At 35.6% G+C, this 15,880-nt stretch overlaps 1 protein-coding gene across 3 annotated transcripts in view; it reads left to right on the plus strand.

The window, feature by feature from the left end:
- The window catches only part of LOC109538079 (epithelial discoidin domain-containing receptor 1), a 185,767-nt gene that overhangs the window by 152,736 nt on the left and 17,151 nt on the right, over window positions 1-15,880 (plus strand). For 2 of the 3 annotated variants that reach the window (XM_048669156.1, XM_019905123.2), the window contains exons 11-16: window positions 3,146-3,402; window positions 3,468-3,666; window positions 4,197-4,340; window positions 7,471-7,661; window positions 12,593-12,745; window positions 14,603-14,715. In XM_048669156.1, the coding sequence (XP_048525113.1) occupies window positions 3,146-3,402; window positions 3,468-3,666; window positions 4,197-4,340; window positions 7,471-7,661; window positions 12,593-12,745; window positions 14,603-14,715 (1,057 nt within the window). The remainder of the gene's footprint in view (window positions 1-3,145; window positions 3,403-3,467; window positions 3,667-4,196; window positions 4,341-7,470; window positions 7,662-12,592; window positions 12,746-14,602; window positions 14,716-15,880) is intronic. The other variant, XM_019905124.2, reaches the window with a different exon arrangement.

The raw sequence follows: 15,880 nt of genomic DNA on the forward strand, positions 1-15,880 counted from the left end.
TAGAGCCATCATCAGCATAATCCTCATCTAACAGTTTGATTCGTCCACTTCTGAACATAAGCTTCTCTTAAGCTGAGACGTTTGTTCGGTCTTGGGCCCCTCGTATCCAGTTCGAAGATTATTTTCAAATAATTTTTACTATTATTCTTGGTTTATTGAAAGTTTGCCATTCAGAGGTCGCAGCAGGGACTAAATTTGTCATGTATTGCCTTTTGGGAAAGTTGATGTTTAAGCCTACTTTTTCGCTAGTAGCCAAAACGTGGCTGATTGAACTCTTCCCAATTCGCGTTTGTGTCTTCATTGTCTAATCTGCTTTTAGACATATATTCTACCAGAGTTGTGAAAAAATTTGCCTTGTCGGGTGCCATTTTTGATCTTCAAACCAAAGTTTTCGCACGTACTCTACTTTTGGTGCTGCCTGCTCATATGCAGTATGAGCAGGCAGGTATGAATGTAGCAATAGTCCGTCCAAATCTCCGTGTTGTTGTGTTGTGTTTTATGTATGTTTTCTCTCTTCTGATTTTAAACTTATTCATTTCTTCTTTTTCATTGTTTAATTTTCAACTAGTACCTTTGCACATGTGTTATTTATTATAGTTTTTTCGATTGTTTCCATTTTGTGTGTTCTTAAAGCTTGTCGCATAGATTTTGCGAAGTTCTGATGTATTCTGTTTCTGTTTGCCGCTTTAACAAAGCTTATATATCTATAAATATTTAGATATAGTTTCCTATGTCTCAATACCTATGAAATGATGATAATAGTAAAGCCGAGAAAGTTATTTATGTGTACCATCAATAATCAATGCATTCGGAAGTTTCAACTGAATCCTAGAACACAAAATGCGTCGCTCCCCCCTTAAAAACTTTCAATCCGTGTCAAACAAATAAATTGGATTTTCGATTCAAACGCGAAGCAATCCATTACCGATTTAGTCAAAGTTCTCGGGTGCATTAAATTTGTAATTGTGCGCTTTCCGCCGAAATAAAACTCGGAAAACACATTTCGACTGAAAGAAAATCAAAGGGAAATAGAGAAAAAGTGCGATTAAAGCCCCCGTTCCTTTTCGCGACGTCGATTAAAGGTGAGATTGTTACTTAATGACGGGGAAAGAAAAGTTCGTTAAGTGAATAGTAGTCGATATTTGATTAAACCCGTTGATGGGGAACCCCGTTTCAATTGCCATCGATTTTTAGAGCTGCATTTCAGCAGCCTGTCTTCGATCTCGCTCAGAACTCTTCCTGAATCTAATCAACACGTTCAAGATGACACGTTTTCAGAGTAAACAACGAGTTCTGCCCAAGTGCTTCGGGTTAGGCAAGACCATATGGAATAACAATAATTTACGTATATTCGCGCCCCTTGGCTATGTAATAATTACTATAACATTAGGCTACCTGAAGCTAAATACTGGACTGTAATCTAATTATGCACATAACAATAAACACATGTTTGCAGTTTCCCAACTACAAATTAGTTGATTTTAAAATTTCCTTTATAAGGGGTGTTAGTTATAAAATTTCTCATTCTTAGTTTGAGCTATTTTTTAACATGTGAAGAACAAAGCTTGAAGCCATATCAATTTACATGATGTTAAAAATCGTACTGTCAATAAAATCTAAATATGAGCTATTGGCCATCTTCAAATTGTCATTTTTTTGTTATCCTGGGATCTTCCTAGTCATTACATTGATCAGTTCCTTTTTCTCCAGCGAAATTCCCCAATTTCTTCTCGATCTCAATTCTTGCCAGTCCGTCATCTTTCTTTCATAAATACTGTCGCCTTTTTGTGCTTCCATAGAATCAAGCAACTCGCTCTGTTTGTAACACAATTTAATAAGTACGGCCCGAATTATAACCAACAGTAATCGCACTATTATTGAACGTTAATTCGCTAGCTCGTTCACTAACTAACTAACTCTAGGGCGGTTCGCGCTTGCTTCAGATAGCTGTTTGGCAACACTCGAATATTCTGTCAATACCCGAATATTCCGAAAAATTGCTGTTTTATTGAAGTGAAATTTGAATTCCAGTTAGCCCCATCAATAAAAATCTCATAGGGACAGATCTGGGTACCAACCTGGCCAGTCGACAAATATACTGAATAAATTCAAAAACAAAAAATAGTAGAATAAATTGGAAAAAAATTAGTAAGACATGAAGATGGAGTAAATAAAACCATCGCTAAACGAAACAAAACCCGAAATTGTAAATGAATGTGTTCCAACTCATGCGGCGAATTTATTCCATATTGCGTGATCTCACTGTAAAAGATAGCTCTATCAACAAACAATAACTAGCTGTTGGCTCTCGCCTAGATGCTAAAATACACAGTCTTGTGCCTAGGCAATTGTCGAATCTAATTTATAAAGGCTAATTGTTCCTGTAGCTAAATAAACGGACGTTTTCGGCACGCTGAAGCTTCAATTTGTAAGACAAACATCGTCGTGCATGGATGTCTTTATGGCGGTGCCTCCGCATCCTAGAATCCTCCGGCTATTTGCGCTGAGATACTCAGTTGTTTCCTCATCCTCCGCCAATGGCGGCAAACCGCAATGATACAACGTGAAACACAGACATTTGTATTTTGCATCTTTAAACAAGAAAAATATTCATGTAGATTCATTTAGAATACATCATCAGAGCAAACCGGAATTTAAAAAAATACATACTTTTGAGCCTACATTTTAAACAGAGACTGAGGAAAAGGCTCACTTAACTCATTCTTCTCAACGAATTTGCCTTTCTACTTAGGATTCTAGAACTTTTCTGATTTATTAAAATTTCCTGTTGCTATCGTACAATATATGGAGCCGTTTGTGTTTAACGGTTTAAGCGAATTTCTTACCTTTTTATAAATGTTGAAACTGCCGTGTTTTACTTATAATTCGTTTGTTCCGTCACACTTTTGCTTGTGGTGGTCTTCTTTTGCTCTTCTCATCTTTGTGCGGGGTGTTCGTTGTGTGTAATTTTTGTGTTGTTAATGTGAAAATCAGTTTATTCATTATATTATTATTAAGCAATATTCCGTGTATTTTGTTGATAATGAAACTTGGCACTTCTGCACTCTACTGCTTAGTAGAATACAAGCTCCAGCCAGCCAACAAACCTGAATAAAAAAAATCCCAACACAGACTTATTTTCCAGTGTTAATTTCCAACAACCTCACTGTTGATGACCTGGAAAGGTACTACCTGCTACCAGAAAGTCCGATGTCAACCGCCTCCCCTAACACCAGTGGCGAAACCACACATGCTCGAAAAGAAGTAACTCCTGCTACCAGCCCAACCAGCATTGGTCAAGCCTACATCGGTCTTATCACTGGGGTGATGGCGATGGTGATCCTGCTGGTGGTTTGCACCGTTTTCCTGATGGTGAGAAGGGGCAAAAAGAAGGTACATACGGCAAGTATTTTAAGGAAAAAAATCGATTAAAGATGCCTGATTTGATGCGAATATTTCAATTGCAGGTTGCTTTATTGCACAAACACACCTCCTTGGTATCGAGCAGCACCAAGCCCACAACCATCAACATGAAGGATCTGAAAACTTTGTCTACACCGATTATCAATAACGGCCTGTCCAGGTCGAGGATTTCAGTGAAGAGTAAAAATGGTACTATTGTTGCTGATGGAACAGCCAAGAAGCAAAAGAAATGCAATTTATATGGTAAGAGCCAACAATTTTTCCTGCATCATTATGTTGTTTTACGGATATTCACTTTTAAATCAATCTGAGCGATTTTGGGTCATAGTCTGGCAAAACATCCACCAAAATAATTAGATCCCTTTATGACGTAACGAAGGGGATAATCTTGTTTTTATGTATTCAATGGTTCAATGGGAAGCTGAGAAGCTTATTTCATATAAAACTATTATTCTCTTTTAAAATATTTAAAGAATGTTTCTATTTTATTTTATTCTGCAAGAATGCTTAAATGGCTGGTTTGGGACTGGATTAAAAACTCCTTTTAAACTCTCGAAATCACCGACGTTTTGACCCTTTATTCGAGTCTTTAGATATTTAATAAAATTAATTTCTAAATAAATCTAAATAAAAGGCTTTTGTCCTTTGCCTGTGTTACAAGTAGGCACTCCCTCAATCGGTTTTGCACCTATTAAGCATCATGAGTCTCAACTGGGCTTAGCTTGGAGAAAGCACATTCAAATATCTGTATTTTAAAAATGGATTTATTTCAGGTCATGTCAACGGTGAAGAGTCAGACAGCGAGAATTCTTCAGTATACCATGAGCCTTACAAACTATTGCCCAATGGCAAGCAGGAATACGGTTGCTTATTGAAGAAAGATGGTATTGCTTCCAGTAAAAGTGGAGAATATACAGGTAAGCATTTTATGTAACACCCCTACAGGGTGTTAAAAATTCGAGGTGCATTGGGTTGTTGTGAGACGTATACGAGTTGAATACGTCGGGGAAATTAGGGCAAAGTTGTATATTTTAATGCTGAACAAAACGCTGTTTTAAAAGCTGAAAATTTTCTATTGCTGCCGGAGATGTTCGGGAAAAACCGACATTTATTTGTGATAAAACGACTAATATTTTTTTAAAAGTGTAGTCACATTAATGTGGTCTGTAAAATTAATAAACAGATGTCAACCATACAGGTCGGTATTAAAAAAATGGTTGATGATGAACATGACAAATGAATAGTTTCACAAACTCTCAATAAAAAATGTATCCTTTAACGTTTTTACTGGTCCCAAATTATTTCAAAATTGTAAGTTTCAGCAGCTTTCAGAATTTCTCTTCATTTGGCTGAAATAAAAACAGCGAGAAATATTTAGTTTCTCCTTGGAACCGGCATATGGAAATGTTGGCACTTCACACTACTCTCAGGAATTTCACATATAACGATCTGACGAGACTGGCAGTTTTGAATTTCAGATTTTCCTCGGAAAACCTGTGGATTTGCCATTCGGGAAAATGGAATTTCGCCTTTTATGTCTGGAGTCCTAAGCAGTGCGGGTTAATCTTTAAAAGGTGCAGCATTTTAAGGAAACGATGTAATGTGCAAAAGACATTTTCGGGATTTTCGAATGGCGACCTTTTTCAGTTGAAATTATTATTACTTTTTGAGGATATGCAGATGCGCAATTCCGTTTTCAATAATTTGAACTTTCTACTGAAGACATCAATCAAAATGTGCCGTGGTTAAAGTGAAAACACGTTGCTATAGAGAGTTTTATATTTTAAAAATTTAGTTGTTTCTATAGAACTTTGTAAAATACAAACAAAATATTAGCAACATGTGTATCCTCCAGAAGCGGACAGAAAGCTTTTTTGATAGCAAATGTGGATGTGCGGTGATGAAATCTCACAGCTCGATCGTTTTTTTAGTCAGCTTATATTACCTTTTCTTTGATTGATTACTTTTTCCTATGATGCTATTTACGTGTTGCATTAAACTAGATTTAGATTTTTGCTTCTTCAGCTTTTAAGGGTTCGTAGAAGCTGGTGTTAACAAGTTTGATGGCATAAAATGTCGTTATTTTGGGTGACGAAAAACGGAATCGCTGAGGAATAGATCGAGAAGGATAGAGCTGGCCCAAAGCACACCGAAAACCAATTAATTCAAACATTTAAATGCAAATTCGAGCAGATTACAGTTCTCAACCCTTCCGGAAATATGAAATGTACTTTATGCGGCCCTTAAACGTGAATTAGACTAAAAGGCAACCAGCGGGTACATGTAGGTATTTACCTACTCTAATAAATTAATTCTAGTTTATGAATTCAGATTAATTACTTTGGGATGAGACGAGAATGTAACCGCTGGGGCGTTATTAAGTGGAATTAAATTTTCCAATCGGTTTCAATGTTCTTTTTCGGTCATTGTTTCTCCGGGAAAAGAGATTATCCTACCAGAATTAGTGGACAATTTTTAGCAGAGCAATTAATAGACAATTGATGCATAAACTCAAAACATACAATTCCAAAAAGAGTGTCTTGTTTCATTAAACTTTCCGTCTTCTGTTACTTTTTTAGCAAAACCGAACCGACATCAAATTGAAAAGAAAAGGGGATCAGTTTCATTCAATTGCCCAGCTCGTATTTTTTTTCTCAAATTAAATGCCAACAGAAAAAAGACATTTTCTATTCCCTGATATATTTCACCTGTCGGGCATAAATAATAAACCGTTTGCTTCTAACCGGAGAGACGATACGTTTTTCTTTGCAAAATGGAGCCGTTTAAATCCCCAAACACGAGAGATGTCATGTTGTCCGTCAAGGATTTTAAACGGAAAACATCGTTGTATCACGTGAGGGAATATCTGGGGAGGATTTAGGCATATTTCACCTTTAATAATGTGTGTTGTATTCGATGACGGCCATGTATTCTACATTTTCCTTTGAAATTCATCTTAAAATCCGTTAGCAGTTTCTATTTTCGGAATTAGTAAACGTACTGAAATACTCACCAATACCTTAAGGTAGTTAAGGTCAAGCARAAATCACTACTTCTAAAATMTTCTTAAGAGTTAAGCCAAAAGTKWAKAGCTWYRMWWTTTAAWYWCKSAACATTTTTTGCTGTAAATCTCTGAAACTTACTTTGCTCTTAAAAGCTTTATCACCATCTTTTCGTTTTTATGTGCTAAATGGACTTCAAGCTTAATGTGATTCTTCTAAAACGAGTATTTCAAATAAAAAGCCGTTTAGAGGTATGAGGTCTGTGTTTTTGTGTCTTTGATGTTAAACTCCAAAAAACGGGTTTTTTGCTCAATGCGCACTTCCAGAAAATTTGCTTTGTTTCATTTTGCCACCCTGTACGAACTTATGGAGAATACGAGCATCTGATCTAAATACGTTTTAAAATGGAACGTTTAATTGGGTTGCCTGCAATAAGTCCCTGGCTTTGCAATATTATCTCGTAATTTGTACTTGTTTTGATAATTTCGCCTTGTTTCGCTTATTTTTCAACGCTTTTTTAGAGTCGCCAATCAGCTTTCTCAGTTCTAGATAATTGRCTATTGACGACGATCTTGACSATGCTTTTCCTTTGARCATCAAAAGCAGTTGTCTCAATTGTAATTTAATATTTAATATTTTTTTCATATTTAATWTGAAATTTATMTTTCATTAGATGGTGATTTGCTGGAACATGCAAGCTARTTTTTGTACCAARACCAAAACTTAATTTCCAMAAATATCAATCKTACATAAAAACACATTCACAKCGAGTTTCATAAAATCCATCRAATTGTTAAAAATTTMTCAATATTWAAAAAAAAATCATGTTTWTGAAGAACTTTATGRGTCTTAKATCCGACTTCTTCAAGGTACTTGTGTAACAAGTTGTTGGTTGTATTGCATTGAAAGTAACTGAGCCARGGACGTTATTTTCAAAATTAATAAATTGCGTTCATTCAAGTTAACTATTTTTGAAAAAAATATTTTAGTTTCTTTTAGTTGAAAAACTTAACGTAACAAAATTAGCACTAGACTTGTTTTGCAGACTTTACCAGTGTGAATAGTTTTCAAGAAGAGCTGAAATTCACCTCACCTTCTTTCTACAACCTGGCTGCGCCTCCTCCTCCTACGTCGAGACCTCCTACTTATGACGTCCAAAACTACCAAGCGCCTAATGGAACCCCCAATGGAGTCATTCCTTCGGAGAATTACTACGCCGCTACTGATATTGTTAAGGTAAGAAGAATAAATCTGAATTGAAAAGAGTTCGTCTTTTGTCCATATTTTCCATATTTCTTGTATTTACTAAGCAAGTTAGTGATCTGTGATTTATGAAGCCATATTCAAGATTTTTAGTTGCTTTTTGGAACTATCGATATAAAACTGACAAATTGAAATGTTACACAAAATAATTTATACAAAAGCCGGATGTGCTTCAACTTTGAGAATACAATTTAATATATGGCACATATAATGTTTGGAGTCTCAACGGTTTCGTGAGTTTTAAAGCAGTTAAAGACGCGTTTTGTCATTTGAATATTCGGCAAACGTATAACCGCTCGCTGTCACGTAGCGCGTACAATATGCATCAGAAGATTCATAGGTCCATTTAAGAAAGTGCACTTTTTTGTAACTTTTGCTCATTTGTAATGCATGAAACCCGCGCTACAATAAACCCCTACATTTATCGCCTGAACGTCCGTAAAAAATACGAGCCCGTTCGTTATGTAGTTTTATTGTACCATCGAAAATATTACATACCGGAGAATGCTTTTAAGCCAATGAATTGCCCCATAAGTTATTGTGATAGATGTTTTGCGCAAAACGGTTTATTTGAGATCAGCATTCCCAAACTTAGCTGCAGGTCATGAAGAGTAGATAGTAAAGGCCAGAAGCAATGTACCTAAAAGAACAGTATTTGCGCGGTAGCCCTTGATGTTGTCCTTTGCACTTCTAGCCGAAACATCGGGTGACAACTTTAAGCACGTTAGTCGCAAAGGAGTAATGCAAAATATATTTTCTTGGAAATTTTTTTTAAGAAATGTGCGATAATTTTATTTGAAATTAAATGTTTTACGGTACTCCTTAAAATGGGAGTCGTATAAATTGAGCTTTTTTACGTTACGGGCAAATTTTAGCTGCGCTTTTTACGACTCTGCATAGCGGCAGTTTAAAGGCGTGGCGCAGTTCTATTGGAATGGGGAAAGTAACATGTGCACCATAAGGAGTTCCAGGCAGGAAAGCCATAATTTTATGGTGAAGTGGGGAATAAACATTGGCCGTTTGTTTACGTCGATTTTCCTCAGATAACTTTTCCAATTTCAATACAAAATTAAACAAGTATAATAAACAGTATATTATTTATAATCTGGGAGAATTTACACGCAGGTTTTGGAGTTTTAATGTGTTAAAATGCATGAATATATGATGAATGAAGGAAATACGCTTGATGTTTCTATTGAATGAAACATTTTTTGGTCCACGAGTAGCGCAGGTACATGACATTCAATATTTTGGAAAGAATGAATGAATGAAAACCCTAATTGAAACCGCTAATTGCTTGTTCAATTTCAAGTAAAAAACCTTTCTTGGGGTTTCTTGGTTCTATGCATCATTTGCGAGGGAAAAATAAAAATCGTTTTAATGCACGCTTTCAAAACCTCACAGCAACAGTTATTTTCATTCAAAGTTTGAAATTATGAACAACAAATGATTTTATTGTGTAAGTTCCTCCCTCCAATGTTGAGTTATAAGTTTGTATAAGTAAAATCCAACAATGACTATCTACCAAAAATTTCAAAGTTCAAATTAAAATAACTGTTGATTCTAAGACCTGCATTAATGCGATTTTTATTTTCTTCGCTTCGAAATGATGTGTTTTGCTTTTTATCATATGTTTTGCCATTAACCAACAAACTAAAGACATTTTTTTTTGATAAACATTAAATTTTATGCTGGTACGCAAGTCAATGTTGATCAAATATGGTTCAAAAACATAATCGATAGCGATGAAATCCTGCAAAATTTCGTTAAAATATGTCAAGCAGTGTCGGATGCATTAATAAAGGTTTATTTTTAAAGAAAATTTTGCATTCATATATTTTCGAAACGATGCTCTGAATGACCCTCAGACTGTGTCGATGGCCAGTTAAACAGCAGTAAATATCAAATGTTATGTGTCCAAATAATAAAGAAAAAATATATTTTCAAGAAGTTTGTCTATTTTACGATGTCTTTAAACCCATACTTCCAATTGACATTGTTATAAGAAATTATAAATCAGAGGAATACCTACACTAAAAAAACGTGAAAAAGAGTTACTGAAATCAGATTCCACTAATAAAAATCTGTCAATAAAAAGCGATATAAAATTGTAAATAGAAGCAAAGAAAAAGAACTGCGAAGCAAATACAGTGAAATTGAAGAATCACAAGCCAAATAGCATAACTTTAACGCACTGATATTAGTCAGATGCGACGGACAAACTGGCTAACAAGAATGGGAAAATGCAGAGAGAAATCCGAGGAAATCAAGTTGTTGAAACGAATGACACAAAGTTTTATATTGTGTTCGGTGAATTTTAAAATATATTTACATGAAACATGTTATCAGAGAAAGGTGCAGAAGCCGCAGTATGTTTAAACGCACAAAACCAACAATAAATTAGTGACAAACGGGCAGATGACACCATTATTTTTGCTTTATCTGAACATTGCTTATATTTAATCTGAACAGAAAACGCTTTTAGTTGAAACTATATAGATCTGGTTTAAAACCATTTTTCTCTAACAGTTTCCTCAACTAAACAAAAACGTTGTTCAACCTCAGTCTGGAACTCTGGAACTTATATCCACTAAAGTTCGTTAACCATTACTCGGTTTTAACGAGGATTTTTTCGATATTTTTTATGCAGACAGCGAACTTTTCCTTGCAATTATCCAAACATAACAATTCGTTTTTCGCTACCCATATGTGTTCCCCCTTTTGTCAGTTAGGGGAAGTGAACATCCCACGATAGGGAGAACTAAGTGGCATATTTGAGAAACCCGTTGCTTTCTAAGGCGATTCCTGTTTCAACTCCAGGACACAGATGTGTTCAACTCCAGGACAGAGTATGGACCGTGTTTTCCGTAAAGGGCATTGCATTTGGGAATACTACAGTTATTAAGGCCCGAGCCGGATAATGGAAATACAATCAATTATTCCCACAGTGAATTCGAGGCGATTATGAAATATTTTGCGGAAACGATGTCTTCTGTTTATTGCATCAATTTATTATATAGAAGACAGGTCGTTGCCGAGTCGAAGTTCGGTGCTTTAAGATTGTTGGCTGGACCAAATTAAACAGTGTACACATTAAAAGTTGGCCAAAATATTAATCTCAAAGTTGTCTCCGGACGGTAAGCACTATAGTACGAATCCATAAAAATATGCCTGGATGCATCCCTGGGAGGTTTCTCAATAAAGCCACTACTCGTAGTGCTCAGGTGGCGTCGCTGGCGTCTATACGGAATAATGGACGACTTAGACGCTCAAGCGGGCCCCCACTGATGCTGGCGGCTCAAGAGATTAAAACGGCATTTTTGTCTACAAAAGGTGGCTTGAAAAATAGCCAACAAATGTGCAAAACAAGCGAAGCACATGAGTAGCGCAGTTTTTTCACAGTTTATAAATCTGTAGCTTTGCAGATTTAGAAATTTAATTTCCATTAAGTTTTTTGGTTGTTGGAACATGGTTTGCGATTGGGATTGATGGTGAACACGAGCATGCAAAGGTGTTATTGAACACACCCTATACATTAAGTGTGCTCAAACATCTTACTATTCGCTTGTGAACTATTTGCTAAAATAAGTATATATCGTCATTAGACATCATTTGAATTTCCAAAAGCATTAATTAGTTACAGACTTTGTCTCAAAAGGCGAATTTCCGCTATTTCGATCAAATTCGAGCCCTCACAATAAATAGTCGAAAATTCTAAATAAAATTAAAAACTTTTCCACAATTCCATTAAAATCCTATTCCGGTTGTCAGAACCAAACAGTAGCAGCTGGAAAATGCACTTTTCCAAAGCCACCAGTACGTTAATTTATCAGTCGAAAGAGATAAATAGTTTACGTGTATAGGTTTTGTAACGTTTTAAATAATATCGCAACGAAATTAAATAACGATTTCACGCCGAAACAATATAAATGGCCGCAGTGAAAATTTTCTAATAAAAAAAACGAACATTTTCTGGTGATATTAAAAGTTGGAACGCTTCAGTTGCCCGCAAGTTTAAACTTTCCTTATTCCCTTCGTTCTTGATATACAGTCTCGTGAGACCGCAGGAACGAAAGACAAGGAAGACACACGCACGCAACAAGTAGAGACTCGTCTCCAAGAATTATTAGTGACTTTTCGAACGACACGACAGGGTCTTATTTCGGGAAAAGTCATACCTTTGAACACGCGTGAAAGTTTTGGGAAATGTCGCAATCATATTCTATTAAATTATGCAAAGGAGGCCAGAAACTTTGGCAATCTTATCACACTAAAATAACTTTATTTAGAAAAATTATAGGAAACTAACTAGAAGAATTTGAGGAGATTGAAATAAGATGCATATGAGGTTGCAATGCGGAAAAATCTCTTGCAAATAGAAAGTATTTTATGTGGGTTCTGATTCCAATTTTTGCGCCCAACGTGCAAAAACTGTCTATTATTTTGATAAAAGATAAATGACGTAAGGACGTAATAAAATTTCTATTATCTCGTGAGGCCGGAGAAAGGACTTTTATTCTGGATGTTGGTCGTTCTTTGCGGAATTATAACATAAGCTATAAATTCCGATTATTTGTTTGGTCGTTTTTCTCTCTTACCCATTTGGAAAAGTAATTTTAGGTAAGGGCTTTTAGGGGGCACTTATCGTGAAATATGTTGCCCCGTTACTGTGGAATTGTATCAAAAATTTCATATTTCTGTCTAGGTATACATCCTAGGACTTAGGTTTATTCAGTTGGATGTTCGATCAATTTTATTACGAAGGTGAACGCGTCAGTTTCTATCATAGTTCACAATTGTGAACACCCTTTTTAAAGGTGTATTCGATTTGTAATTATGATTTATTTTAAGCAATGAATTTAGCTTATTAAGCGTTTTTTATATGGATTGTTGGTTGATTGCAGGGCGAGCGCAGAGAGCAACATTTTACCCCAGGCCGGTTTACCCCCATAAAGCTTCCAGAGGGACCCCCTTTGGAGGGAGTAGCTCATCTGCTGGATTTCCCCAGGCATCGATTAAGACTGCTGGAGAAATTAGGAGAAGGCGATTTTGGCATGGTAATTAATGTTCTACGATATGTTTGTCGACTTTTTGCTGGAAATTTTAATACGCAAACTTATCTATCTATCACTTGATTTAATCGGTTTTGTTTATTTATTTTCTGCCGACTATTACTATTCCATATTTATATCCAAATTTTTTTAAAATTCCCCATTGATGTGTTATATTCTGCCTCAAAAGATGTAGGCAAAAAAACGGTTTCTTTAGCCTGAAAATTTGCCGGATAAGTCAATATTGAAGACAAGATGGCAAAAGGTAGAGTTTTGTAAAGTTATTGGGCCCCGAGGGCTCGTCTCGATACAACGTCCAATAACAGAACGTTAAATAAGGAAACAACCTCGATTTCTTTTGTGGATATTTCGCTTTCTTTGGGCCTTGTGCTTTTATCAGCTCCGAAATGGCAAAAGGAGATACATCAACTGAGAAACAGCAAATATCTAGGAAATATTTCCGAAATCACTATTTTATAATTACAGTGTTGAACAGTTAAAATTGTTCTCAAAAAATGTATTATGTATGTCTTTCGAGATCTCTTTCAATTAGAAATAGAACTTGTTTTTATTCAATTTTCCTTTGACTTAAGGATGTAGTTAAGATTGTTTCTTATTTTCGTTTTCTGCCAAAATCTATTTTCCACCCGATGCGTGTATTTCGATCGATTCAACCCTTGACCGTTTTAACAGATGCGAAAATATAATTGAATCCTCTCTCCACTAAATAGTTATGATAATAAAGCTTGCAAGTGATTATATTTATATTTCTTTCGCTGAACAGTGCAATAAAATCACAACGAAAACGAATCGAGTTGCATCGATAAAAAGACGGAATAAAGACTGCGACCTAGTTAAAATTCAGGAAATGCACAACAATATTTCTTATGCAATTTGCGACGACCCAACCCGAATAAATTTGTGTTTGTAATGCAATCATAAACATGGAAGAGTTTATCAGCCAGATTAAGGGAACACGCCCCAAACGTTCGTTCGATCGGCTATTCAGTTTATTTCTTGTTTATTCCTCAGCACAGAACGCGCGGATTATAAGAACTTTATTAAATGGCTCAAAACGTCTGTGCTTTGCGCGAATTAAAATGGCATTGAATGAACTAGTCGGAAGGTTTTTTTATGAAAATGGATTTAGGTGATTGGTTTGTTTTCTTATTGTTCGTTTTAACTTGGGCTTAGTCTAGAAACTTTCATTTTATGGCAGTTTTACATCGAAATTCTCATATCAGCAATAAATAAGGATGCGTTTACTGTTTACTCATCAAGTGTTATCGTGCATATTTAATCAAAAATTACAAACTGTGAGCTTTTATTGATCTCATAAGCTTGTTACAAAATGTTCTTAATGGAAAACAGAAAGATTTTTTTCTTAAAACTGCTGGATAGTGAGGCAAAAACTTTATAATTCTTTGAATTTTTCATTTTGTCTTTATTTGCAATGAAATGTGCGGTTTTATGCAAATACGCGACGATTCAAAAATAAACCTAAAGCTTTAATACTCTAAAATTAACACGCGTCAAGCTTGTAAATGGAAATTAAACCAACAGCTTCTTTAAGAGTTGAAATTAAATGGGTTTTTGAAAAAAGAGTGAGAACAAGTCTATAAAAACAAATTTTCGTAAACAAGTTTGATTGTGAATTCTTTAAATTCTAGATAATGTTTGACCAAATTTCATTTAGGTTCGATTGCATTCGAAACCGTCTTTACTATTTCTAAACCGTCCTTTTGCAACTAAATTTTGAATTTAGGTTTGATGTAATGATTGAACAATTGACAAATTGAACTCTTGATAAAACGTTTGCTGTTAAAGATAGTTATCGAGACCGATTTTATATTGTTAATTCAGGTTCACTTGTGCGAAGCTGAAGGCCTTCCAGACTTCAATGGTGGCTCCTCTTTCCATAAAAAGCAACTGGTGATTGTGAAAAGTCTGTGGCGAGGATGTGGTGATTCCAAAAGGTTAGTTTCTTTACTTGTACTTTTTTAATACTTAAAACGTTTTCTTTATTCATTTCTGCTTATGTTGATCAACAAGAATGTTCCCGTAATATTTTATTAAAGTATAATGTTTTTTTCTTCAATATATGGAAAGTTCGTTCTTTACGTGTGTTTTTTATAGTTGAAGAACCGGTTGAAATGCAACGCTCAAGTCGTCATCGCCCGATAGAGCGTTAAAATGCTCACTTTTTTGTACCGAACATAATTTAAGGAATGTTTCTAGTTTTTACACATTCTGCTTTAACTTGCATTCTAAAGTTGCTACGTTATCAAAAGCAGCCCAAACTAGAATCTTCTTCATTTTGCCACCTGAATGATTTTAAGTGCTTAGCATTTCAGTGGAAAACAACGCGTCATCTAATACCCTTAACTAGGATTGCGAGATCGTAATAAAATACCGCTTCTCGAAATCCCACCCAAATACCGTTCACCCCAAACTGATGGCTTTACAGCTCCTGATTCAACCCTTAAAATGGCGCCCGTGCACTTTTGCGGGATTTCACTCGGTCCGCTGTTTGTTATTCCGCCCGACGCTTAAGTCCTATTGACTCAGATTATAACTTGGAGAAATATCAAATTAAAGTTGACGTCGCGATGCTCCTTTATCCCGGCCCTCTCCTCCGGTTTAGAGGCCTTTGTATTTCCAAGGGCATCAGCCCCGACCGGTACATGGAATTTCAAGTGTCCCACTCTGGACGGGATTTCATACAATAATGTGCCTCTTGATGGGGTCGAATCTGCAATTTTGTCCAGGAAACATGCCAATTTGTATCAGGTTTATATCAGTTTGTTAAAGTAGGAAATATCTGTGAAAGTATGGTCAACAGAGGTAATATTTTGAAATCTAAATGGGTTTTAACGTTATTTTTGACCTTCTCGTAAGTCCTCTATCATAAGAAACCTGCAATGTTATATGCGGTAAAGTGAGTTTCAATTTTTTTATGTCAGTAGCCTTGCTGGCCTTCGAAAAAAATGTCCAAATATCTAGCGATTGTCGGAGAAATGGCGGCTATTTTATGAAGTTCGGATAGATTAACCCACAACGATTCCCTACGCACTACTCAGATATACTCAGATATATTTTAAAAGAAGTTTTACACTGGTTTGAAACTTAACTTAACTTAAT

Source organism: Dendroctonus ponderosae, unplaced genomic scaffold, assembly GCF_020466585.1.
Source record: "Dendroctonus ponderosae isolate FM_Combo_2020 unplaced genomic scaffold, Dpon_F_20191213v2 Dpon_F_20191213_8, whole genome shotgun sequence".
NCBI classification, from domain to species: Eukaryota; Metazoa; Arthropoda; class Insecta; order Coleoptera; family Curculionidae; genus Dendroctonus; species Dendroctonus ponderosae.